The sequence below is a fragment of the Ahaetulla prasina genome, chromosome 7, assembly GCF_028640845.1.
Source record: "Ahaetulla prasina isolate Xishuangbanna chromosome 7, ASM2864084v1, whole genome shotgun sequence".
Classification (NCBI taxonomy): domain Eukaryota; kingdom Metazoa; phylum Chordata; class Lepidosauria; order Squamata; family Colubridae; genus Ahaetulla; species Ahaetulla prasina.
This window is the reverse complement of record NC_080545.1, coordinates 7,076,711-7,104,299: the sequence shown is the minus strand read 5'-3', so window position 1 is coordinate 7,104,299 and position 27,589 is coordinate 7,076,711. Positions and strand designations below refer to the sequence as shown.

Here is a 27,589-nt window from a genome sequence, read left to right as displayed (position 1 = left end):
AAAGATACTGTAAAATCTCCATTCCCACCCCACTCCAGGGGAAGGTTACTGCAAAATCTCCATTTCCTCCCAATCAGCTGGGACTCGGGAGGCAGAGAATAGATGGGGATGGGCCCAGTCAGAATTTTTACTACCGGTTCTCCGAACTACTCCAAATTTCCGCTACCAGTTCTCCAGAACTGGTCAGAACCTGCTGAAACCCACCTCTGATACATACATACATAAATACAGTGGTATGTTTTCCTCCGCTTTTCTGGAAGGAAAGTTTATTCTGGAGAACCATGCCTTCACATCACGACTAAAATTGTTCAGATCCATTCTTTATCTCCGGTGAATCTGCACCCTTCATAAATTCTTCTAAAGATTTATTCACTTGACGTTTAACAATATAGTTTGATAGACTCTCCTCTCTGGCTTCTTTCGTTCCTCTCTTGCAAAGCAATAGCAATAGCGCTTAGACTTATATACCGCTTCACAGTGCTTTTACAGCTCTCTCTAAGCGGTCTTGTCCCCAACAATCTGGGTCCTCATTTTACCCACCTCAGAAGGACGGAAGGCTGAGTCAATCTTGAGCCAGTCAGGATTGAACTCCTGGCTGTGAGCAGAGTCAGCCTGCAATACTGCATTCTAACCACTGCGCCACCAGGAAGGAGAATGAGAAAGGGAATAAGAGGAAGGAAGGAAGGAAGGAAGGAAGGAAGGAAGGAAGGAAGGAAGGAAGGAAGGAAGGAAGGAAGGAAGGAAGGAAGGAAAGAGCAATAGCACTTAGACTTATCTACTGCTTTTCAGTTCTTTCCAACTCTCTGTAACCAGCTTAGAGAATCAGCCTCTTGCCCCCAACAAATCTGGGTCCTCATTTGACCGACCTCGGAAGGATGGAAGGCTGAGTCAACCTTGAGCCTGGTGAGATTCGAACTGCCAAACTGCAGGCAGCCGGTGATCAGCAGAAGTCGCCTGCGGTACTGCACTTTAACCACTGAGACACTGAGGCTCATAAAGTAAGCTTTGCATTCAGACAGGTATGAAAAACCAATCTTTTTTTTCTCAGCAGTTATTCGGACAGAAGCCGCCTTGCTTCTCTGTCTTAAAATAAATCAGAGCAGATTAGTTTGAGCTTATGTACAGCCCAGTCCAATACAATCGGGGCTGAAGGAACTTAAATTTTCCAAGAAAAAGCGATTGCTTCAAACATTCCCGAAAAGTATTTTGAAAAAAGCACGGTGATAAAGTCAGAACAACTACTATCTTGTGGTGTGTGTTACCTCTCTTAATCTGTTGTTAGACAGGTGTAGCTTTTCGAGCCGAGACCAAGAAGAAGCTTTGCCATTCAAGTCTAGAACGCTTATTTGATTGTGGTTAAATATCAATTCTCTTAAATTGGACGATTTCCAAAATGCAGGCCCGGGTAGCATCCCAATTCTATTGTTGCTTAAATCCACCGATCGCAAACTGGCAAAGAGAGACAAGAACACAAACAACCGCTATTAAATGAAAAGTTAAGACTTTGTGACTCGCGCCAATCATTTCCAAAACACGAGGGCCGTGCAGAAAAAAAATATATATTTATTATTTTTCAAAGGGTGCGAACCCTACATTTATACATCACATGGCCAAATGTGTTTTTTTTAACCTTGCAAATTTTTTTAATTAGACATATTTTTTTAATTCTCCCATTATTTTTTTCCCCTTTTCTAACAACTAAACCAGAAGTCTCCAAACTTGGCAGCTTTAAGACTTGTGGACTTCAACTCCCAGAATTCTCCAGCCAGCTATGCTGATCACCCCCCCCCCACTGTTCTACTGACCCCACACTTCCTTTTGGAAGCGTGCGCACATCTCACATTTGGTGTGTGACGCAAACTGTGTATGCGCATGTGCAGCGCGCATACGCAGCCATCGAACCGGTAGTAAACCAGTTCAAATTTCACCATTGCACTGGACTCAGCTGTTCCTCCTCCTCCTCCTCATCAGCCACCTCCAGACCTGGGGGCTGTTGACTCTCCACCTGTTCTGTCCTCCTTCGCCTCCGTCCGAGTGATGGCTTAATTAGCCGGCACTATCAGCTCTGGCAGCAGAATAGCCAGTGTCTGCCAAGTTCTCTGATATCTCCCTCGATGCTGGTGAGTCACTTCAGCTCTTAGTTAATCAGTTGATTTGCCAGCTATGAAGAGACACAGCAGTGCTCACTGCCTTTATATCCTGTGGGGTGTGGCTCCATGATTCAGCACTTCCTAGGCCTGCCCCACCCCTGCTTCTGTTGTTCCCTCCTCTCCTGCCTACGAAACCTAGGGTCCAGCCAGGCCTGATTGCCATCAGCTGGGTCTGGAGGTGTGGCCTGGGGGGTGGGGAAAGAGTCAGGGGACGGAGGCCTCATTATCTCTTCCACCTGGCCTGCCTCTGGCTCTTGGAGCTGAGCCAGGGAAGCCAGTGCTCCCGAGGTAAGTCCTGACGGCCTCACTTTCCAAGTCACTTTCTGGCAGCAGGTCCGGCTCCAAGTCACTTTCTGGCAGGAGGCCCGGCTCGGGGGGTGCAGACACACCACCTGAGGGCTGACAGACGGCCCAGGCTCTGCCTCCATCTCTCTGTCTATGACAGCTCCATTCCCTCATCCCCCTCAAAGCTCTCAGGTTGGTGTTGTAGTCCGCCAGCAGCCTGCGGAGCTGGCAAACGGAGTCAGACAGCGATGAGGCTGAGGAAGAGCATGAGCCAGTCCTGGAGGCTGGGGAAGGCCCGGATGAGGGCTCTGCGTTGGAGGCAGAGGTGGGGCCAGGGCCATCGGAGAGTGGTGTGCGGACTCCAGAGCCACCAGAGGCTGACAGTAGTGAGGCAGAGGAACAGGAGGAACCTGTTCCTAATGCATGCATGAAAAGAGCTGCCAGAAGGCAAGAGTAGCTAAAGCAAAGAGGACAACTCGGGAGTAGGGCGAAGAGATGATTGGCCCCTCCCATAAGGGCTTAAAAGACCAGCAACAGCGTTTGGGCTCTTTGCCGGAAAACAATGTTGATAGCTTTGTCTTGTTGCATTTGTTTCGTATTGGTGTTTTCTGAATTTTTGCCAAGAACGGCCTTTGGCAGTTTGCCTAATTGGACCAAAGTTGGTGATAGCACTGAGGAATTGTGTTGGGAGGAATTTGCTTTAATTTAGTTGGAATACGCTGAGAATGAAGTAACTCTCAGCTGTTTTAATAAACTTTGCTTGTTTTTACACTGACTGAGTTTCCTACTGCCTACTTGGGCCTGGGTCACAACAGTTGCCTTTTTTTTTTAATTTACATTTATATCCCGCCCTTCTTCGAAGACTCAGGGCGGCTTACAGTGTGTAAGGCAATAGTCTCATTCTATTTGTATATTTACAAAGTCAACTTATTGCCCCCCCCCAACAATCTGGGTCCTCATTTTACCTACCTTATAAAGGATGGAAGGCTGAGTCAACCTTGGACCTGGTGGGACTTGAACTTGCAATAATTGCAAGCAGCTGTGTTTTAATAACAGGCTTCTAACAGCCTGAGCCACACCACGGCCTTGATGCTGACCCTGATTCCCATTCCTCCTTCTCCTCAGATTCGGCTGCTGAAGGGCTACAACAAAACAACTTAATGCATTTGCTGCAGGTGGGGGGTTTTTTATGGATAAAAAAAACACTTCCAAACCATAGGATTTCGGGTAGAAATCTTTCATTAGAAATAAGAAACCCGACAGGCATGTTGTTCTGTCCTCCTCACTTCCGTCAAGCGATGGCTTAATTAGCCGGCACTATCAGCTCTGGCAGCAGAATAGCGGCGCCTGCCAAGTGGCTCCGTTATCTCCTCGGCCGATAAGTCAAACAGTACTTCAGCTCTTAGTTCAGCAGTTAATTTGCCTGCTACGAAGAGGCACAGCAGCTCTGGCTGCCTTTATATCCTGTGGGGTGTGGCTCCATGACTCAGCACTTCCTAGGCCTGCCCCACCCCTGCTTCTCTTGTTCCCTCCTCTCCTGCCTACGAAACCTAGGGTCCAACCAAGCCTGATTGCCATCAGCTGGGTCTGAAGGCATGGCCTGGGGGGAAAAGAGTCAGGGGACGGAGACCTCGTTATCTCCTCCACCTGGCCTGCTTCTGGCTCCTGGAGCTGAGCCAGAGAAGCCGGTGCTCCCGAGGTAAGTCCTGATGGCCCTTCCCCCTCACTTTCCAAGTCACTTTCTGGCAGGAGGCCCAGCTCCAAGTCACTTCCTGGCAGGAGGGCCGGCTCGGGGGGCGCAGACACAACACATGTGTTTTTCCCAAGCAATGAATGCAATAGATAAGGGGTCCCCAACCTGCCACTACTGGGCTGCGGCCTATTCAGAACTGGGCCACAAAACCAGTAGGCAAGCATGCGCATAGCGGGCAGGCAAGCGCACACACCTCCATCCCCTTTCCACTCCCCCCACCCCAGCCAGTCTGTAAAGTCAGAAAGGTTGGAGACCCCTGCAATAGATAAGGGTCCCCAACCTGCCACTACTGGGCTGCGGCCTATTCAGAACTGGGCCACAAAACCAGTAGGCAAGCATGCGCATAGCGGGCAGGCAAGCGCACACACCTCCATCCCCTTTCCACTCCCCCCACCCCAGCCAGTCTGTAAAGTCAGAAAGGTTGGAGACCCCTGCAATAGATATTTGGGATTACCGGAAGTCTCCACAAATCGGTAGAAGAGGAGATGCAAATTTTAATGTACATAAAATTAACATTAAGGGCATGCACAAGAGCACCTGTTCCTAATGCATGCATGAAAAGAGCTGCCAGAAGGCAAGAGTAGCTAAAGCAAAGAGGACAACTCGGGAGTAGGGCGAGAGATGATTGGCCCTCCCATAAGGCTTAAAAGACCAGCAACAGCGTTTGGGCTCTTTGCCGGAAAACAATGTTGATAGCTTTGTCTTGTTGCATTTGTTTCGTATTGGTGTTTTCTGAATTTTTGCCAAGAACGCCTTTGGCAGTTTGCCTAATTGGACCAAAGTTGGTGATAGCACTGAGGAATTGTGTTGGGAGGAATTTGCTTTAATTTAGTTGGAATACGCTGAGAATGAAGTAACTCTCAGCTGTTTTAATAAACTTTGCTTGTTTTTACACTGACTGAGTTTCCTACTGCCTACTTGGGCCTGGGTCACAACAGTTGCCTTTTTTAATTTACATTTATATCCCGCCCTTCTTCGAAGACTCAGGGCGGCTTACAGTGTGTAAGGCAATAGTCTCATTCTATTTGTATATTTACAAAGTCAACTTATTGCCCCCCCCCAACAATCTGGGTCCTCATTTTACCTACCTTATAAAGGATGGAAGGCTGAGTCAACCTTGGACCTGGTGGGACTTGAACTTGCAATAATTGCAAGCAGCTGTGTTTTAATAACAGGCTTCTAACAGCCTGAGCCACACCACGGCCTTGATGCTGACCCTGATTCCCATTCCTCCTTCTCCTCAGATTCGGCTGCTGAAGGGCTACAACAAAACAACTTAATGCATTTGCGGCAGGTGGGGGGATTTTTATGGATAAAAAAAACACTTCCAAACAAAAGGATATTGGTTAGAAATCTTTCATTAGAAATAAGAAACCCGACAGGCATGTTGTTCTGTCCTCCCTCACTTCCGTCCAAGCGATGGCTTAATTAGCCGGCACTATCAGCCCTGGCAGCAAAAGAGCGAGCGTCTGCCAAGTGGCTCCGTTATCTCCCTCGACGCCGATAAGTCAAACAGTACTTCAGCTCTTAGTTCAGCAGTTAATTTGCCTGCTACGAAGAGGCACAGCAGCTCTGGCTGCCTTTATATCCTGTGGGGTGTGGCTCCATGACTCAGCACTTCCTAGGCCTGCCCCACCCCTGCTTCTCTTGTTCCCTCCTCTCCTGCCTACGAAACCTAGGGTCCAACCAAGCCTGATTGCCATCAGCTGGGTCTGAAGGCATGGCCTGGGGGGAAAAGAGTCAGGGGACGGAGACCTCGTTATCTCCTCCACCTGGCCTGCTTCTGGCTCCTGGAGCTGAGCCAGAGAAGCCGGTGCTCCCGAGGTAAGTCCTGATGGCCCTTCCCCCTCACTTTCCAAGTCACTTTCTGGCAGGAGGCCCAGCTCCAAGTCACTTCCTGGCAGGAGGGCCGGCTCGGGGGGCGCAGACACAACACATGTGTTTTTCCCAAGCAATGAATGCAATAGATAAGGGGTCCCCAACCTGCCACTACTGGGCTGCGGCCTATTCAGAACTGGGCCACAAAACCAGTAGGCAAGCATGCGCATAGCGGGCAGGCAAGCGCACACACCTCCATCCCCTTTCCACTCCCCCCACCCCAGCCAGTCTGTAAAGTCAGAAAGGTTGGAGACCCCTGCAATAGATATTTGGGATTACCGGAAGTCTCCACAAATCGGTAGAAGAGGAGATGCAAATTTTAATGTACATAAAATTAACATTAAGGGGCATGCACAAGAGCACCTGTGTGCCTACCGTTCCTGTCCTAATGTTCCCTTTGGTTGTATTCAATTTGGGTGGTTATTTCATACTTATATATATTGTTGCGTTTGACAAAATAAATAAATAAATAAATAAATAAATAAATAAATAAATATCCTAGTAACTTACTGTGGTAGTAGAAGAATTGCCTCAGGAACAGTGAAAAAAGCATTTTGAGATAGTTTCAATGAAGTTATGCTACAAGGCAAGTTCTTTAAGGTATCTAAAACACAGAGGAATAAACGTGTTATTAAATCGATTTGGAAAATCATTCAGCCCTCAAACAACTAAACCACGCAGTTATCGAACAGATTGTTCTAACCTAGACTTCGCAAGAGCACGAAGCAGACTCCTTGTCCCCCCGCCCAAAAAAAACCCCTTTTCATTAAGTTACTGTGAATTCCTCGCATTCACATCCAGCAAAGTCTTTCAAAGGAGAATTTACAGTCACAGACCTTACCTGGCTTGGAGATCTGCCAGGCCGATATCTTCAAAACTTGGCAAGGAGTCACGAACCAATTAGAACCAATTAAATGAACTAACCGTCTCCTGCAAACTCCACTCCCCTTTCGCTCCTCTTTTATTCCCTCTGGGAGGGGGTATTCATCATCCACCTGTGGCCTTACTCCTGAGTTGTCCCTTGTTCTTTAGCTGTTCCCTTCGTCTGGCAACTCTGCACATGCACACACTGGGAATAAGCTCCAGCTGTTCTTCTGCCTCACTGATGTCTGACTCTGAAGGCAGCTGATAATTGTCAGACGGCCCTGGCCCCCTCTCTGCCTCTGACGCAGAGCCCTCATCAGAGCCTTCTCCAGACTCCAGGACTGGCCCATGTTCCTCCCCAACCTCCTCACTGTCCGAATCTGCTGCCAGCTCTGCTGGCGGGCCATAACACAGATATCCTGTACAGGTAGTCCTCAACAATTTGTTTAGTGACGGTTTGAAGTTCCAATGGTACTAGAAAAAGTGACTCACGATCATTTTTCACACTTACGACCACTGCAGCATCCCCAGGGTCATGTGATCAAAATTCAGACACTGGGCAACCAACTCGTATTTTTTATTATTATTATTATTATTATTTATTTTATTTTATTATTTATTTATTTGATTTTTATACCGCCCTTCTCCCGAAGGACTCAGGGCGGTGTACAGGCAGAATAAAATGAACAATACAAAATACAATTAAAACGGAATTTAAAAAACTTATTCAAATTGGCCTGAAAATTTAAAAATTTACCAAACGCTAAAACCCCATTTAAAATTAATATAAATTTAAACATTTAAAATTCAATTTAAGCCAGCCCCGCGCGAATGAAAAGATGTGTCTTCAGTTCGCGGCGGAAAGTCGGAAGGTCAGGTATTTGGCGTAAACCTGGGGGAAGCTCGTTCCAGAGTGTGGGAGCCCCCACAGAGAAGACCCTTCCCCTGGGGGCCCCCAGCCGACATTGTTTGGCGGACAGCACCCTGAGAAGTCCCTCTCTGTGTGAGCGTCACGGGTCGGTGGGAGGCATGTGGTAACAGCAGGCGGTCCCGTAAGTACCCAGGCCCTAAGCCATGGGCGCTTTAAAGGTCGTAACCAACACCTTAAAGTGCACTCGAAGGCCACAGGTAGCCAGTGCAGTCTGCGCAGGAGGCGGTGTTACGTGGGAGCTCTGGCGTAGCTCCTCTATCACCAGCAGCTGCATTCTGGACTAACTGAAGCCTCCGAGTGCACTTCAGGGGAGCCCCATGTAGAGAGCATTACAATAATCAGCGAGAGGTAGCGGCGCATGAGTGACTGTGCACAAGGCATCCCGATCAAGGAAGGGGCGCAACTGCCGAACCAGGCGGACCTGGTGGAAGGCCTTCCTGGAGACGGCCGTCAAATGATCTTCAAGCGACAGCCGATCATCCAGGAGGACACCCAAGTTGCGCACCCTATCCTTTGGGGCCAATAACTCGCCTCCAACTGTCAACTGCGGCTGCAGTTGACTGAATCGGGATGCCGGCATCCACAGCCACTCCGTCTTGGAGGGATTGAGCTTGAGCCTGTTTCTCCCCATCCAGACCCGTACGGCTTCCAAACACACACAGCACTTCGACAACTTCATTGGGGTGGCCTGGGGTGGAAAAGTACAGCTGGGTGTCATCAGCGTACTGTTGGTATCTCACCCCGAAGCCACTGATGATCTCACCCAACGGCTTCATGTAGATGTTGAACAGCAGGGCGAGAATCGACCCTGCGGGACCCCACAAGTGAGGCCCTTCGCGGCCGACCTCTGCCCCCCTGTCAACACCGTCTGCGACCGGGCGGAGAGATAGGGAGAGAACCACCGATGCACGCTCCCTCCCACTCCCAATCCCCCCAACCGGCGCAGCAGGATACCATGGTCAGTGTATAATATTATTATTATTATTATTATTATTATTATTATTATTATTATTATTATTATTATTATTATTATTATTATTATTATTATTATTTGATTTTATACCGCCTTCTCCCGAAGGACTCAGGGCGGTGTACAGGCAGAATAAAATGAACAATACAAAATACAATTAAAACGGAATTTAAAAAACTTATTCAAATTGGCCTGAAAATTTAAAAATTTACCAAACGCTAAAACCCCATTTAAAATTAATATAAATTTAAACATTTAAAATTCAATTTAAGCCAGCCCCGCGCGAATGAAAAGATGTGTCTTCAGTTCGCGGCGGAAAGTCCGAAGGTCAGGTATTTGGCGTAAACCTGGGGGAAGCTCGTTCCAGAGTGTGGGAGCCCCCACAGAGAAGGCCCTTCCCCTGGGGGCCGCCAGCCGACATTGTTTGGCGGACGGCACCCTGAGAAGTCCCTCTCTGTGAGAGCGTACGGGTCGGTGGGAGGCATGTGGTAACAGCAGGCGGTCCCGTAAGTACCCAGGCCCTAAGCCATGGAGCGCTTTAAAGGTCGTAACCAACACCTTAAAGTGCACTCGAAAGGCCACAGGTAGCCAGTGCAGTCTGCGCAGGAGCGGTGTTACGTGGGAGCTACGCGTAGCTCCCTCTATCACCCGAGCAGCTGCATTCTGGACTAACTGAAGCCTCCGAGTGCACTTCAGGGGGAGCCCCATGTAGAGAGCATTACAATAATCCAAGCGAGAGGTAACGAGCGCATGAGTGACTGTGCACAAGGCATCCCGATCAAGGAAGGGGCGCAACTGCCGAACCAGGCGGACCTGGTGGAAGGCCCTCCTGGAGACGGCCGTCAAATGATCTTCAAGCGACAGCCGATCATCCAGGAGGACACCCAAGTTGCGCACCCTATCCTTTGGGGCCAATAACTCGCCTCCAACAGTCAACTGCGGCTGCAGTTGACTGAATCGGGATGCCGGCATCCACAGCCACTCCGTCTTGGAGGGATTGAGCTTGAGCCTGTTTCTCCCCATCCAGACCCGTACGGCACAGCACTTCGACAACTTCATTGGGGTGGCCTGGGGTGGAAAAGTACAGCTGGGTGTCATCAGCGTACTGTTGGTATCTCACCCCGAAGCCACTGATGATCTCACCCAGCGGCTTCATGTAGATGTTGAACAGCAGGGGCGAGAATCGACCCTGCGGGACCCCACAAGTGAGGCCCTCGCGGCCGACCTCTGCCCCCTGTCAACACCGTCTGCGACCGGTCGGAGAGATAGGAGGAGAACCACCGATGCACGGTGCCTCCCACTCCCAATCCCCCCAACCGGCGCAGCAGGATACCATGGTCAGTGTATATTATTATTATTATTATTATTATTATTATTATTATTATTATTATTATTATTATTATTATTATTATTATTATTATTATTATTATTATTTCGATTTTTATACCGCCCTTCTCCCGAAGGACTAAGGGCGGTGTACAGCCAAATAAAACAAACAATACAATATACAATTAAAACCTGAATTAAAAAACTTATTACACCATTGGCCTAAGACTTTAAAACATATAAAACTAAAAAACCCATTAAAATTCACAATAAAAATTTAAAAACCCAATAAAAACCCAATAAAATTTAAGCCAGCCCCGCGCGAATAAATAGATGTGTTTTCAATTCGCGGTGAAAGGTCCGAAGGTCAGGTATTTGGCGTAAACCAGGGGGAAGTTCGTTCCAGAGGGTAGGAGCCCCCACAGAGAAGGCCCTTCCCCTGGGGGCCGCCAGCCGACATTGTTTGGCGGACGGCACCCTGAGAAGTCCCTCTCTGTGTGAGCGTACGGGTCGGTGGGAGGCATGCGGTAACAGTAGGCGGTCCCGTAAGTACCCAGGCCTTTTCCATGACATCGGTTCTGTTACTAAACCGTTATGAGGGTCGCAGTGTCCCAGGGTCAGGCGATTCCCCTTCTGCAATCCTCTGACAAGCAAAGTCAATGGGGAGACCAAATTCAGTTAATGACCAAATAAACAATGATTCACTTAACAGCCAAAGAAAGGCTGTAAAATGGGACAAAGCTTATTTAATAACTGTATTGCTTAACAATCAAAATTTTGGGAAGTGTTGAGACTCTGGAAAGAGTGCAGAGAAGAGCAACGAAGAGGATTAGGGGAATTCTGGGAGTTGAAATCCTCCAGGCTTAGTTACCAAGGTTGGAGACCCCTGGACTAGAAGACCTCCAAGGTCCCTTCCAACTCTCTTATTCTGTTATTAAGCTGCTATCAGCAATGTGTTGAGGTCTGCCTGTTTTTTTAATTTCATTTTATTCTCTTCCATTCCTAACACTGCACCGCCTAATGCTACATACTCACAAATGCCATTTACTGCTGCATTGAGTATTTCCAATTTCAAACAGTCCTGCAGAAATTCGGTATCCAGGTACGATATGTCGTTCTTGCTAATGTTTAAACTTTTCAGTTCTTTTAAACTGGTCCGTGCGACCAACGTTGAAAGTCTGTTACTAAATAAAAAGAAAAAAAAAATTACGGCAAACGTCACACAAAATAGCTTCCTTGCTACAGGCCCATTGTCGGTTGCTCAATTTATTTATTTGACTTATTAAGACGATTTATAGCAGGGGTAGTCAACCTTTTTATACCTACCGCCCACTTTTGTATCTCTGTTAGTCGTAAAATTTTCTAACCGCCCACCGGTTCCACAGTAATGCGCCATGTATCGTCATCTGCGCATGCCTCTCGCGCATCGTGGATTGGGTTCGGGGGGGAGCGCCAGCTACCCGCTCTGCTTGTCTGTTACAGATGGGTGGTGTGGGGGGAGATGCGCGAGCTATTCTGAGACAAAGCTCTTTTGTTTGCGGTCGCACTATAGCGCCATTTAGTTTCACTTACGTAACGTGAACTAAGCTTATGCGCGGGTGATACAAATAGTATATTTTCAGAAATTTAAATGGTCACAGGGCATTTTATGAAAACCTAATGAAAATGTTTTTAAATAAGGCTATGAAAAGTTTTTTAAAAGTCAATTAAATTAAAAAAAAAAGGAAAGTGCTTCAGTATCGGACAAAACCCCTACCGCCCACCATGAAGGCTGGAACGCCCACTAGTGGGCAGTAGGGAACAGGTAGACTACCACTGATTTATAGGTGACCCAACTCATGCACAGGTGATTCCAGATGGCTTACGACATTTAAAATCCCACTCCGTAAAATCCCACCAAAATATAAATACCATCCTGCAGATCTTTTCTCCTATACAAGGTGCTTTTTTTTAATTTCTTTTTGTCACAACAGGATGCACAAACAATTAGTTTGTTAACTAAATTAAATTAAATTAGTTTGTTAACAATTAGTTTGTTAACTAAACAAGTTAGTCCTCGATTTACAACAATTTATTCAGCGGCCGTCCGAAATTACGACGGCACTGAAAAAAGTGACTTAGGACCGTTTCCCCCACTTACGAAGGTAGCAGCATTTCCACGGTCACATGATCAAAATTCAGATGCTTGGCAACTGACTCATACTTATGACGGTTGAAGCATTCCGGGGTCATGTGATCCCGTTTTGTGACCTTCTGACCGCCAAGTCAATGAGGAAACCAGATTCACTGAACAACCGTGTTCCTGACTTAACAATAGCAGTGATTCCCTTAACAACTGTGGCAAGAAAGGTCATTAAATGGGGCAAAAGTCACTTAATGTCTCACTTAACAACAGAAATTTTGGGGTCTGTTGCGGTCGTAAGTCGAGGAGTACCCGTATTCAAGCCAACCTCAGCTTCTGACGATGACATGAACCCAGGGGTGAATTGCTCCCGGTTCGGACCGGATCACACGATCCAGTAGTGATCTTGGTGGCTGGTTCGGCGATCCGGTAGTGATGGCGGAGCAAAGCTCCGCCCATCCTCTCGGGTGTCATTACTTCCTGGTTGTGTTTTTTAGGTCTGCGCGCACATGTGACGCGCATGCACAAGAGAGCAAAGTGAGCATGCGCGCACACGGCGCGTGTGCTTCCGAACCAGTAAGGAAGGTTAGTAGATTTTACCCCTGCATGAAACCAGCCACGTGGTTTGTGCTGCAGACGTGGTTAATCACAGCTTTCCTGAAGGACGGTTGTGAAAGCTGGGCCTTCATTTCATATTTTCCTCCTCTTGTCGTTTCCTACTCATATCAACGCTGGAGAGAAATATATAATAATAATAAAAAAACTCGGTTTACGTTCTCACCCTTCCAATATAAGATGTTCCAGCTTGCTGAGAATATTGCCAAGGTATCTAGGGATGCCCAGCAGTTGGTTGTATGACAAATTGAGGAATTTTAGAGTTGGACAGGTGATCGCTGGACTGAAACATAAGGTAGGTCCAATTTCATTTCGCGAAACGTCGAGGTGAGCGATCTGAGGCATCTCCAAGAGATATTGCGGGAAAGACTTCAAACGGTTGCTGTGGAGGTCCAGGTAAGTCAAACATTTCATGGTCTAAAAGAAAAAAGTTATGACAAATAAGCAGGGGTGAAATCCAAATTTGTTTTACTACTGGTTCTGTGGGCGTGGCTTGGTGGGCATGGCAGGGGAAGGATACTGTAAAATCTCCATTCCCACCCCACTCCAGGGGAAGGATACTGCAAAATCCTCATTTCCTCCCAATCAGCTGGGACTCAGGAGGCAGAGAATAGATGGGGACAGAGCCAGTCAGAATTTTTATTACCGGTTCTCCGAACTACTCAAAATTTCCACTACCGGTTCTCCACAACTGGTCAGAACCTGCTGAAACCCACCTCAGCTTCGAATGTGAACATAATCCATAACGATATAACGACAGCATCCTTATAAACCATCTTCTTAAACTAACAAATCACGCAACTACGGCAGTGGTGAGGTTCAAATTTTTTTACTACCGGTTCTGTAGGCGTGGCTTGGTGGGCGTGGCATGGTTTGGTGGGCGTGGCATGGTGAGCGTGGCAGGGGAAGGATACTATAAAATCTCCATTTCTACCCTACTCCAGGGCAAGGATACTGTACAATCTCCATTCCGTCCCCAATCCAGGGGAAGATTACTGTAAAATCCCCATTTCCTCCCGATCAGCTGGGACTCGGGAGGCAGAGAATAGATGGGGACAGAGCCAGTCAGAATTTTTACTACCGGTTCTCCGAACTACTCAAAATTTCCGCTACCGGTTCTCCAGAACTGGTCAGAACCCGTTGAAACCCACCTCCGAACTACGGTAATAGGACTAGTGAAAAGTTGAACCAGGTTGCGCCTTAATTTCTTTCAGGACTGAAATCTGGTATTTTCCGATTCCTCCGTCCTTCTTTTCCTGGGAGACTCACCTCGCAGAGCGCCTTCGGAACGCACGACAGCTGGTTGTGATGCAGTTCTAACTTTTCGAGGTGTTCGAAATGAGTCATTAAGGAAAGACTTTGACCGATGTGATCTATGTTCTCCAGCTCATTGGAGGACAAATCGAGGGATTTAATATATTCTCTGTCGGAGACCAACGAAGGGAAGCTGTCCGAGCTCTTCATGCTGGATTGGTATACAGACGTGCCTTCTAATATAAAATAATTATAATATTTTAAATAATATAAAATATATAATATAATATAATAATTATATTAAATATATATTTTAAAAAATCAATTCCATTAGCAACATCTGTTGTACTGGTTTCATCGATTTTTTGGCTTAGCTGTCCCAAACACTTAAAAACCTTTAGATTAAATGTCTCAGAAAGTTTAGTCATGCAGAAGTCTAACAGCTGTCTAAAAATACAGATAGTCCTCGATTTACGACCACAGTTGTGCCCAATATTTCTGTTGTTAAGCAAGTCAACCTGTTAAGCGAATTCTGTCTCCTTTTATGACCTTTCTTGCCACCGTTGTTAAGTGAATCACTTCCGTTAAGTTAGTAACACGGTTGTTAAGTGAATCCAGCTTCTGTCTTGATTTTGCTTGTCAGAAGGTCACAAAAAGTGATCACATGATCCCCCCCACCCGACACCACAACAGTCATAAATATGAGTCAGTTGCCAGGGGCCTGAATTTTGATCACGTGGCCATGGAGATGCTGCAACGGTCATTAAGTGTGAAAAACAGTCAAAAGTCGCTTTTTCCAGTATTGTCGTAACTTCAGACGGTCGCTAAACGAACTGTTTTAAGTCGAGGACTACCTGTACTGAGAATAGGTAAAGCTTTCACGCATTTAAATATTTGCATGTGGGACTGAGAAATAAAGAGATTAAGAAGTAAGGTAAAGGTCAAGGTTTCCCTCGCACCTATGTGCTAGTCGTTCCCGACTCTAGGGGGCGGTGCTCATCTCCGTTTCAAACCCAAAGAGCCAGCGCTGTCCGAAGACATCTCCGTGGTCATGTGGCCGGCATGACTAAATGCCAAAGGCTCACAGAGCGCTGTTCCCTTCCCACGAAAGGTGGTCCCTATTTTTCTACTGGCATTTTTTACGTGCTTTCGAACTGCTAGGTTGGCAGAAGCTGGGACAAGTCACGGGAGCACACCCCGTTACGCGACGCTAGGGATTCTAACCGCTGAACTGCCGACCTTTCGATTGACAAGCTCAGCATCTTACCCACTAAGCCACCGTGTCCCTTGATTAAGAAGTCTCTTGATTAAGTCTCAAGTCTCAAGTCTCTTGATTAAGAAGCCTCTGGTGGCTCAGCAGACTAAGTCTGTCTGTTATTAACAGCAGCTGCTTGCAATGACTGCAAGTTCAAGTCCCACCAGGCCCAAGGTTGACTCAGCCTTCCATCCTTTATAAGGGAGGTAAAATGAGGACCCAGATTGTTGGGGGCAATAAGTTGACTTTGTATATAATATACAAATGGATGAAGACTATTGCTTAACACAATATAAGCGCCCTGAGTCTTCGGAGAAGGGCGGGATATAAATTCAAATAAAAAAAAAAAAGAAGTAAACAACTAAATTATAGTATGCAAACCACAGTACAGGTAATCCTTGACTTACGACCGCAACCAAGTCCAGAATTTATGTTGCCAAGTGAGACATTTGGTAAGTGAGTTTTTCCCCATTTTATGACTTTTCTTGCCACATTTGTCAAGTGAATCACTGCCGTTGTTAAATTAGGGACACGGTTGTTAAGTGAATCCGGCTTCCCCATTGACTTTGCTCGCAAAGAAGGTCGCCAAAGGGGATCACGTGACCCCGGGACACTGAAACCGTCATAAGTATGAACCAGTTGCTAAGCATCTGAATGTAAATCACATGACGATAGAGATGCTGCAACGGTCATAAGTGTGAAAAATGGCCATAACTCACTTTTTTTCAGTACTGTTGTATAACCGTTGTGACCCAGGCCCAAGTAGGTAGTAATAAACTTAGCCCGTGGAAAAATAAACTTTATTCGAACAGCTGGGAATTACTTCATTCCCAGTGTCGTTCAACTCAAAGTAAAACAAATGCCTTCCAACACAAATTCCTCAGTTATCTCACAAACCTTAGTCCAATTAGGCAAACTGCCAAAGGCCCTTCCTGGCAAACATTCAGAAGCCACAAAAACAAAGACGTAGATGAAGCAGAAGACACAGCTACAACGTTGTTTTCCGGCAAAGCTCAAATGCCCGTGCTGGTCTGTTTTAAGCCTTATGGGAGGGGCCAATCATCTCTTGGCCCTACTCCTGAGTTGTCCTCTCTGTGTCGTGTCCCACTCCTCCGCTGACGGCCGGGTCAGGGAAATCCGAATCAGGCGTGCCTCTGCAGCTCTGCCAAAGTCCTAGCAAAGTCCTCAGGGCAGGCAGGAGACCAGAAAGTGACTTCAGCAAGATATGTTTAGACTTTGCCTGACTCAGAGAATGCCAGAAAGCAGGTCCTTTATATAGGCCATGGGGTGTGGCTCCATGACTCAGCACTTATCCAGGCCTGCCCCTCCCTTCCTTCTGTTGCCTCCGTCTATCAAGTCTTCTGACGCGAGGGTCACTCCAGTCTGCAGCTGTTGGCAATTGACCTCCCTTAGGCTCACATGCTATGGAGGAGGGGGAGGGGTCTAGTTGCTCCGTTTGCCTGGGCATGGAGCCAGAGCTGGGGGCTGGAGATACTTCCTCCTCTTCAGCCTGTCTGGGCATGGAGCCAGGGCTGGGGCCGGGAGGCATACTAGGACATTCCTCCGTGTTCGGAAGCAGGTAAGAAGGCCCCGGCTGTGGTGAGATCGGACGCGACACAACACTCTGCTTGAGCTGCGCTTGCCTTCTGGCAGCTCTTCTCATGTGTGCATTAGAAACAGGCTCCTCCTGTTCCTCTGCCTCACTACTATCAGTCTCTGGAGGCTCTGGAGTCCACACCTCACTCCCCGATGGCCCTGGCCTCACCTCAGCCTCATCGCTGTCCGACTCCGTGGCCAGCTCCGCAGGCTGCTGACGGACCACAACAGTAATTTTGAGCAATCACTAAATGACCTGTGGTAAGTCAAGGACTATCTGTACGTGTGTTCACCGCCCCCCCCAATACACCCACATCAAACCGGTATCAACCCAATAATAGCTACGCTATTAAGTCTTGCTCATATTACAGTATTCTGCGCCATTATAGCTTCGTTTTGTTTTTAGCTATTTTCGATCAGGTACGCTTCGATAAGAGACGTTTCAACTTTAAAAATCTATTATAACTTTTTACTTACTGTTCGAGTCTTCAGAAAACAAGTTTTTTCTTCTTGGGTTCTTTAGCGGTTCGTAAGGTGAGCCAGCCCCCTGAAAAAAGGCCAACAAAATAAAAAATCGAGACATCCGAACATTGTAGTTCGAACAGTTCGAACAATTAACCAGTGGACCAACTTGCCTCCAGAAGTTGTAAATGCTGGAAGTTTTTAAGAAGAGATTGGATAACCATTTGTCTGAAATGGTACAGGGCAGTGATGATGAACCTATGGCATGCGTGCCCAAGGAGCCATCATGTGCGCACGCCCCAGCTGGTGTTCGGGCCTCTGGAGCGCATGAGTGCAATTCAGGGGATCCAAATGGTTTTTGGAGCCCTCCTGCGCAGGCATGCGCGTTTGCGCATGCATGCGAGAGTACTTGTGTGCACCATGCGCAGATGGCATTTGCACCTGTGCATTGTGTGCGCAAAAACCACATGCATGCGCAGATGGTGCAATTACATGCGCAGCGCATGGGGGAGCCACACAAAAGCTGTGTGCATGCACAGATGGTGCAATTACATGCGCAGTGCATGGGGGAGCCACGCAAAAGCTGTGTGCATGCACAGATGGTGCGATTGCGCGAGCAGCGCAAGGGGGAATGTGCACAAAAGCCTTGCACATGCGCAGATGGTATGGATGCATAGCATACAAAAGCCTTGCATAGCACACAGGAGAGGAGCCGCACATTAGCTGGTATAGGGTTTCCTGCCTAAGCAGGGGGTTGGACTAGAAGACCTCCAAGGTCCCTTCCAACTCTGTTATTCTATTCTTTAAGGATATTCCACATTCAAGACACGATTCCTTGCTCGCCAAGAGTGCTAATCTAATTTAGCCGAGGGATTTATTTTTCCCTGTCCACGTAAAATACTATAGACACTACGGATAAAAGAAAGACATGGCTAAATATAGGTGGTCCTCAACTTGCAAAAGTTCATTTAGTGACCGTTCAAAGTTACAACGGCATTCGAGACAAAAGCGACTTAGGACCGTTTTTCACACTTACAACCGTTGCAGCCACCCCGATGAACCACACTTGGCAACTGGTTCATATTTATGACGGTCGCAATGCTCTGGAGTCACTGGGGTCGTAGAGCCAGTGGTGGGATTCAGTCGGTTCGGCCCAATTCGGGTGAACCAGTAGTTAAATCACTGGGCGGCCCTGCCCCTTCCCGCCACACCCCTTCCAGAAGTTCCCACACGTCCCATTTCGGCTCCCAGATAAGTGCAGGGAGGCCTCCTAGGCCCAAAACGGGGTGCGGAGTGGGATGTGTGGTGCGCGCCCCCCCCTTCCCCGTGGCCCTTTTCACCCCAGGAGGCTGCAGGGAGGCCTACTAGGCCCAATATGGAGCGTGGGTGGGCGCCCCGCGTGGCCCATTTTTACTCCCAGGCGAGTGCAGGAGGCCAAGTGCTGTCTGTCACACACCCCTGGCCACGCCCACCATGGCCACGCCCACCCAGCCATTCATTAGGCAGAGAACCGGTTGTTTAATTATTTGAATCCCACCACTGCATAGAGTCATTGTAACTTTGAACGGGGGTTGAACTGATCGTCGTTAAATGAGGACTACCGGTACAATTAGAACCCGTTTGAACTATTGGTCTCACCACAGACTTGGAATGTCTTTGTAGAGGAGGCGTAAACGTCTGAAGAGGTTTCTGGCGGTCGGCAGCTGCCACAGAGTAAGATTTCTGCCTCACTATAAACGAGCTTTCACTCCCTGAGGCAAAAAGAAAACAATAGGTTAAAATAAATTACATACCTATGTATAAAACAGAGAAGTGGGGAAAAAACTAAATACACTCAAACACACCAACAATCCGGATTTCAGAAATGTAGTATGATACTCTCCCCTTTTATGACTTTCATCCCTCTTAAGTAATTCAGGGTAGAGTCGGGTGACTGGATAGAGCTGAGAATTTACTGGCCGGATGCCCTTCCTGACACCTCCATGGAGTTCACAGCAATTTTTTTTAAATTTTTTTTTTGTGCCCAGGGAGAGAGAAATTATCTGCACCACCTAGGATTGAACTCCCAACCTTCTGAGCAGGAGGCGATTAGCCTAGGCCATCACGCCACTCAGAAAGGTAGCATGATATGACCGAAGAATATACAAGCGGTCCTCAACCTACAACCACAATGGAGCCCAAACTTTCCATTGTTAAGTGAGACATTCATTAAGTGAGCTTTGTCCCATTTTACAGAATCCCACAGAATCCCTCGAGTTTGTAAAATAGTAACACGGCTGTTACGTGAATCTGGCTTCCCCGTTGAGTTTGCTTGTCAGAAAGTCGCAAAAGGCCTTTGGTCACTTTTTTTCCAATGATGTAACTTTGGACAGTCGCTAAATGAACTTGTTGTAAATCGGGGACTACCTGTACGGTAGCCTCAATTAATTTATTTACAAAAAATAGAACTAACTCTCATCAGAAACCTGAATAATACAGGATTTTAACTTTTAAAGAAGACTTTTAGAGTAAATAGTGCATCTATTTCATGTTAAGCCAGGTTAACATTATTTAATGTTAAACAAACAAGAATTATATTTAAATGTATACACAATGTAAGCCGCCCTGAGTCTTCGGAGAAGGGCGGGATATAAATTCAAATTTTAAAAAAAAATGTGAAAAGGACATGTACACAGAGCAACAGCTGCATCTCCTGTCCTCTCCTTCTGTAAAGTAGCTTACTAAAAGTTTACTAGGGCTTCTTTGCTCCTACTAAAGGTCATCAGACAGCATAGAGTAAGTGCACAAATGTAAGTTCATGACTAGATGTTTAAGTTCTCACGCAATACACGCCACTTCTGACTTACAAATTCCGAGTTGCAGTGAAGTTAATTAAAACAATAATATGTTCTGCATATCCATAATGCATAGATCAGCGGTTCTCTCAAAACCTGTGGGTCGCGACCCCGTTGGGGGTTGAATGACGATTTGCCAGGGGTCACCTAAGACCACCGGAAATATGGGAAGTATACTTGCGAGTCGAAGAATCGCGCTCCAATGGTTGACTCCACAAACCAGCTGCAGGCTCTTCAAACCGCTAGCCGAATTCGGCTTCAGGTGCGATGAATTAAAAAAGAGAGAAATCTTTGCTCTGATGTCTCCCTCTCAAGCCAGCTGCAATCACTCCCAATCGCTAGCCTAATCTGGCTTCAGGCGCGATAAACTTAATAGGGGAGGAGTCTCCGCTTTAATGCCTCCGTCCTCAAGGCAATCGCAAGCAGTTCAGATCGCTAGCCAATACGGCTTCAGGCGCGATAAATTCAAAATGAAAATAATTTTACAGTTGGGGGTCGCCACATCGTGGGGAATTGTATTAAAGGGGTCGCAGCACTATAAAGGTTGAGGACCACTGGCATAGATTATGCAGATTGAAGCAGATTAGGTTATATCATTGCACATTACAGCTAGAGGAATGGAGGCAGAGATAACATTTTTTTAAAAATGTGCTGTAGAAAACTTTAGAATCCCACATATCTTTCTGACATACACACATCACACTCATGTTCATACACCCAATGGAACATGTTCTTTTTATATGCTGGTGTTTATATATTAATAGAGGGATAAATCTGTTCATTCCATTAAGCACCCGCACCTTCGCTGTCGACGTCGTCAGTCAACAAGAAAACACTGTCCACTAAAGGGTCAGGTAAGAACGTCCATTCTTCCAACTTCTGCATTTCATCGTTCTGGCTACTGATGTCCGATCTTGACTGATCTTCGTAACTACTCGTCCTCTGGTATCGAAGGACCATTACGGCCAACGGAGAACTTGGATCTTACGTGCGAGAAAGAAAAGTAATACTATTTCACAAATATTGGACGGACTAGGTGCTGGTACTACAAGAGTGTCAAACTCAAGTGGGTGCTATTCAGCCGGTTTTATCCGGTTTGTGCGAACCAGCAGCGGCGGCCGCAGGAGGCTCCGCTCACCCGCCTGGGCGTTATCACGTCCCGTTTTTGATGCTCTGCGCATGTGCGGAGGTGGCGCATGCGCTCGCATTTGCAAACCGGTAGCGAAGATAAGCGAATACCACCCGTATCTGGCCCGTGGGGTGCTTAGATTTGAGCCACAGGGCCGGCCTGAAAATAGCAAAGGATCGGCTCGTGGTGCCTCTCCATGCTCTGTTTTGGGCGGCAAAATGCTGCAGGAGGCTGTCTAGGCCGAAAACGGGCCGCAGGGCGAGACCGGGCACGGCCTCCCTGTGCCCCATTCTGCCCAGCAAAGTGCTGCAGGAGACATCTATCCCTCTCTCTCCCCTCCTCCCTCGGCCCGTGGAGGAGATCTACAGTGCTGATCGGGCCCTCGAAGGAATCCAGTTTGACACCCTTGCGGTGCTACGTACAATGGCTGTGTTCAGAGCCGTGAGTAATTGGAACATACAGGCGGTGTTCACGTAGTTCGATTTCCAGTTCGGAGCAACTGGAAAGTTTTGATAGCCCGTTTCAAAAAAATGCAGAGCTGCCAAACGATGGGATTCAGTTTGTGTCTTAATACAGATAGTCCTCGACTTACGACCACAACGGAGCCCAACATTTATGTTGTTAAGTGAGAAATTTGCCCAGTGAACCTTGCCCCCATGTTCTTGCCAAATTTGTTAAGTGAATCACTGGACTTGTTAAATGAGTGACAGGGTTGTTAAAGCGAATCTGGCTTCCCTCCGTTGACTTTGCTTGTCATGTGACCCCTGGGACACTGCAATAAATGTGAATTGGTTGTCAAGCACCCGAATGTAAGTCCCGTGACCATCGGGATGCTGCAACGGTCGTAAGTACGAAAAAAATGGTCGTAAGTAACTTTTCCCCGCGCCGTTGTTAACTTTGAACGGTCACTAAACAAACAATTGTAAGTCGAGGACTACCTGTATGATAGGCAGACCACAATAAAGTAGTAGTTTGAACTCTACACCGATCGTTCGTGCCTGATCCGATCGTTCGCGCCTGACAACTACACGTATCTTAAGATTAGCATCCCTTCTAGGAACACATACTCGTTTGCTTCCGGGAGGACGCAGGTCTGCTTGGAAACAAGGGGATCAGCCACGAAGGTTCGATTCGCCCGATACCGAATCCTCCCAGGCAAATGCTACGGTTGGTCACATCCAGGCAAAGTTTTTTCAGAAGCAGACTGATGATCTCGCTGTCCCCTTTCTTCATGCTGACTGTTAGAGCGCTGCGAACGTCTTGTTCACGGGCGCCACTGTTGAGCAGGAGTTCGACCACTTTTGGGTTGCTTCCTTTCTCACAAACCTAGGAAAGGAAAAATGGAGGAGGGAAGGAGAAGGAGAAAGAGGAGAAGAAGGGGGGAGGAGGAGGAGAAGGGGAAGGGAAAATGGAGGAGGGAAGGAGGAGGAGAAGAGAAGGAGGAGGAAAAGGGGGGGAGGGGAAGGGAAAATAGAGGAGGGAAGGAGAAGGAGGAGAGGAGGAGGAGGAGGAGGGAAGGAAAATAGAAGGGAAGGAGAAGGAGAAGAGGAGGAGGAGAAGAAGGGGAGGAGGAAGGAAGGAAAATGGAGGAGGGAAGGAGAAGGAGAAGAGGAGGAGAAGAAGGGGAGGAGGAAGGGAAAATGGAGGAGGGAAGGAGAAGGAGAAGAGGAGGAGGAGAAGAAGGGGGGAGGAGGAAGGGAAGGGAAAATGGAGGAGGGAGGGAGAAGGAGAAGAGGAGGAGGAGGAGAAGGGAAAACAGAGAAGGGAAGGAGAAGAGATGGAGGAGGAGGGGGAGGAGGAGGGGAAGGGAAAATGGAGGAGAGAAGGAGGAGGAAAAGGGGAGGAGGGGAAGGGAAAATAGAGGAGGAAGGGAAGGAGAAGAGGAGGAAGAGGAGAAGGAAAATGGATGAGGGAAGAAGAAGGAGAAGAGAAAGAGGAGAAGAAGGGGAGGAGGAGGAGGGGAGGAAAGTGGAGGAGGGAAGGAGAAGGAGAAGAAGAGGAGGAGGAGAAGGGGAGGAGGGAAGGGAAAATGGAGGAGGGAAGGAGAGGAGACAGAGGAAAGAAGTGGGGAGGAGGAGGGGGAAGGGAAAATGGAGGAGAGAAGGAGAAGAGAAGGAAGAGGAAGGGAAGAGGAAGAGGAAGAGGGGAAGGGGAGAAAGAGGAGGATGGGAACAGGAAGGGGAAAGAGAAGAGGGGAAGGAGAGGAGGAGGAGGAGAAGAGAAGGAAGGAGAAGGAGAAAGAGGAGAAGGGAAGGGAAAATAGAGGAGGAAGGAGAAGGAGGAGAGGAGGAGGAGGAGGAGGAAGGAAAATAGAGAAGGGAAGGAGAAGGAGAGGAGGAGGAAGGAAGGGGAAAGAGAAGAGGGAAGGAGAAGGAAAATGGAGGAGGGAAGGAGAAGGAGAAGAGGAGGAGGAGAAGAAGGGGAGGAGGAGGAAGGGAAAATGGAGGAGGGAAGGAGAAGGAGAGGAGGAGGAGAAGAAGGGGAGGAGGAAGGAAGGGAAAATGGAGGAGGGGAGGGAGAAGGAGAGGAGGAGGAGGAGAAGGAAAACAGAGAAGGGAAGGAGAAGAGATGGAGGAGGAGGGGGGAGGAGGAGGAAGGAAAATGGAGGAGAGAAGGAGGAGGAAAAGGGGAGGAGGGAAGGGAAAATAGAGGAGGAAGGGAAGGAGAAGAGGAGGAAGAGGAGAAGGAAAATGGATGAGGGAAGAAGAAGGAGAAGAGAAAGAGGAGAAGAAGGGGAGGAGGAGGAGGGGAGGAAAGTGGAGGAGGGAAGGAGAAGGAGAAGAAGAGGAGGAGGAGAAGGGGAGGAGGGAAGGAAAATGGAGGAGGGAAGGAGAGGAGACAGAGGAAAAGAAGTGGGGAGGAGGAGGGGGAAGGGAAAATGGAGGAGAGAAGGAGAAGAGAAGGAAGAGGAAGGGAAGAGGAAGAGGAAGAGGGGAAGGGGAGAAAGAGGAGGATGGGAACAGGAAGGGGAAAGAGAAGAGGGGAAGGAGAGGAGGAGGAGGAGAGATTTAGAGAGTTCGTTGAGGCCACTTGGAAATCCATTCCTACTCCCACCCCATTCAAAGGGTGTTCACCCCAAAGAGCATCGCTAAAAGTCTATGGAGATTCTCAGTCATCGTGGCTGGGTTGTCCCAACGGTGCTTTTTTCAGCCTGTGACAAAACAGACAAACCTCCAAGTGGCCTCAACGACTCTCTAAAAAGGATGCAAACGACCAGCTGTCTGCAAAGAATATCAATCCTTCCATTCCCCACCATGCAAGTCAGAGCTGAAGAAGCTTCTTGGAGGAGAAGCGAAACGTCTTCAAAGCAAAATCAGAAAGTCCCGTTGCCTCTTGGAAAAAAAAACACACACCTTTGGGAAGCCTTGCCACCTTGACAAATACATTGGATTAAAGCCGTTCTTTTCGTTTTAAGGAGAGGAACAAAGGTTTCGAACCGAGGCGTTAAAAACCAGGCGATTTTAGACTTGAGCCTGTCTGCCCGCGGTTTTAACTTACGTACTTCGTAAATTAAGGGCTTTTCCTTCGAGCTTGTATTCACGTCGGCGCCCAGGAGCAGCAAACACTCGGCCATAACGCTGTTGCATTCCTCACAGGCCTTCTCCAGCATCAGGTTTTTCAAGTTGTCGTGGTCAGTTATTTTCGCAAAGCATTTACAGCAAAGGCTTTGAAACTAGAAACCAAAAGAGGATTGAAACTTGGGTGCACGTAGACCCACTTTGATTAAAGAAAAGAACATGAATACTTTTGTTTCCACATGGAGACCGCTTACTTTTGTTTCCACATGGAGACCGCTTTCCACATGGAGACCACATGGAGACCGCTTGCTTTGTTTCCACATGGAGACCGCTTTTGTTTCCACATGGAGACCGACCACTGATTCGGACAGTGAGGAGGTTGGGGAGGAACATGGGCTAGTCCTGGAGTCTGGGGAAGGCTCTGATGAGAGCTCTGCGTCAGAGGCAGAAAGAGGACCAGGGCCATCTGAGAGTTATCAGCTGCCTTCGGAGTCGGACAACAGTGAGGCAGAAGAACAGCTGGAGCCTGTTCCCAGTGTGCGCATGCGCAGAGTTGCCAAACGAAGGGAACAGCTAAAGAACAAGGGTCGACTTGGGAGTAAAGCCACAGGTGAACGATGAATAGTCCCTCCAAGAGGGAATAAAAGAGGAGCGAAGGGGGAGTGGAGTTTGCTGGAGACAATTAGTTCGCCTAATTGGTCCGTGATTTTCCGAGACTCCTTGCCAAGTTTTGAAGATATCGGCCTGGCACCTCTACAAGCTAGATAAGGTCTGTGACTGTAAATTCTCCCTTGAAAGACTTTGCTGGATGTGAATGAGAAGAATTCACAGTAACTTAATAAAAAGGGATTTTTGTCAGGATAAGGAATCTGCTTTGTGGTTTGGGAACACCTAGGTCAGAACACCGCTTCTGAACTTCGTGCCTGATGCGGAGAAGAACAAAACATTGACTTTGGGATTTACCGATTAGATCGATAGATCTTTATACGGAGTGGTGCGGTGGCCTAGAGGTGGAGCTCTCGCCTCACAATCAGGAGGCTGTGAGTTCGATCCTAGATAGAGGCAGATATTTCTCTCTCTCTCTCTGGGCACAATGAGAATATATCTGCTGAATATAACTCCGCACTGGCAACAGGATGGGCATCCGGCCATTAAAACGCTCAGCTCCATTCATTTGCCCAGACTCCACCCCGCAAGGGATTATGGGCTCATTAAACAATGATGATGACTGATAGATCTTTATAGAAAGGGCTTGTTTATATTATCAGGAAAAAGCAAAAAGTTGTGATTTGAGGTTAATGCCTTATTTTACCGGAACAGAGAGAGTCGGAAGTCAAATGTTTCTTTTTCTTTTCTTTTTTTTACCTTTGCTCATTTCTCCTTCTCCTCCTCCCCCACTGCTTTCCTATTTACTTTGTATTTTGTATTACCCTATAACTCAACAAAAATGTTAACATGAAAAAATAAAAGAAACTTGGGTGCACGTTCGCGTGAGGTTTAACTTACGTTCACGTATTTCATAAATTAAAGATTGTCTTCCCAGGAGTGTTAGAAGAAATGAGTTGAAGGGCTGAGACCCATTCAAAAGGAGTAAAGGAGGATACAGGTAGGCCTCGACTTACGACCAAAATTGAGGCCCAATATTTCTGCAGCTAGGCGAGATGGTTGCTGTCAGTTATTACATTAGTAATGTGGACGTTAAGCGAATCTGGATTCCCCAAAAGCGGATTGCGTGTGGCCCCGGGACCCTGCAGCCGTCATAAATATGCGTCGGTGGGCAAGCATCCGGATTTTGAACACGTGACCATGGGGGGAAATGTTGCAACAGTCATCAGGGTGGAAAAATATTCATAAGTCGCTTTTTTCCAGTCACGTCGTCACTCTGAACGGCCGCTGAATGAACCGTCGTAACCCGAGGACAGCGAAATTATCAATTACCTGCTGATCTCTTTGTTCATTAAAACACACGGAGAGCTGGTAGAAGAGGCAGGTCTCAAACGATTCCTGTATGAGCAGCTTTGCAAACCAAGGGGATGAGTCGAGTATGGTTGCGATCATTTGAAATCCCTATCATGAAATTATAGAATGAATGAAAATGTACCGTCGGCTCAAAAATGTACCCTTAATAAGTCCGGAATGGAGAGTTTAAGATTTAAACATTCCTTAGCTGGTTTCAATATGGGCAGATTCTATCAGGGACTTAAATTGAGGATTATCTGCGCATTCATTAGAATAGAAATAATAGAAATATAGAAATACCTGTCTTTCCCCGAAAATAAGACCCTGTCTTATGTTTTTTTGAAGCCCGAAATAAGTGCTTGGCCTTATTTTCGGGGAGGTCTTATTATTTTGGGGCGCGTGGAGCAAGACAGGGCTCCTCTTGCCGTCGTAACTGATTTCCAGCTCTGTCTCCCTAACCCTAACCAGAGGAAATGGTGGGGACCAGCTGCGCAGGCGTTTAAATATTTTTGAGGAGGGCTTATTTTCGGGGAGGGCTTATTTTAGCACATGCGCTCAGAAGCCCGATTGGGCTTATTATCAGGGGATGTCTTATTTTAGGGGAAACGGTAGGAATAGAATAGAATAGAATAGAATAGAATAGAATAGAATAGAATAGAATAGAATAGAATAGAACAGAGAAAGAATA

At 47.4% G+C, this 27,589-nt stretch overlaps 1 protein-coding gene across 2 annotated transcripts in view; it reads right to left on the bottom strand.

The window, feature by feature from the left end:
• LRRK2 (leucine rich repeat kinase 2) overlaps nucleotides 1-27,589 on the bottom strand; it is a 114,305-nt gene that overhangs the window by 47,429 nt on the left and 39,287 nt on the right. For both annotated transcript variants that reach the window (XM_058189535.1, XM_058189534.1), the window contains exons 17-27: nucleotides 26,881-27,009; nucleotides 24,927-25,097; nucleotides 22,492-22,750; nucleotides 21,096-21,278; nucleotides 19,100-19,212; nucleotides 17,477-17,546; nucleotides 14,164-14,384; nucleotides 13,061-13,311; nucleotides 11,193-11,341; nucleotides 6,577-6,670; nucleotides 1,263-1,449 (exon numbers count right to left, since the gene is read on the bottom strand). In XM_058189535.1, coding sequence (XP_058045518.1) covers nucleotides 1,263-1,449; nucleotides 6,577-6,670; nucleotides 11,193-11,341; nucleotides 13,061-13,311; nucleotides 14,164-14,384; nucleotides 17,477-17,546; nucleotides 19,100-19,212; nucleotides 21,096-21,278; nucleotides 22,492-22,750; nucleotides 24,927-25,097; nucleotides 26,881-27,009 — 1,827 coding nt within the window. The remainder of the gene's footprint in view (nucleotides 1-1,262; nucleotides 1,450-6,576; nucleotides 6,671-11,192; nucleotides 11,342-13,060; nucleotides 13,312-14,163; nucleotides 14,385-17,476; nucleotides 17,547-19,099; nucleotides 19,213-21,095; nucleotides 21,279-22,491; nucleotides 22,751-24,926; nucleotides 25,098-26,880; nucleotides 27,010-27,589) is intronic.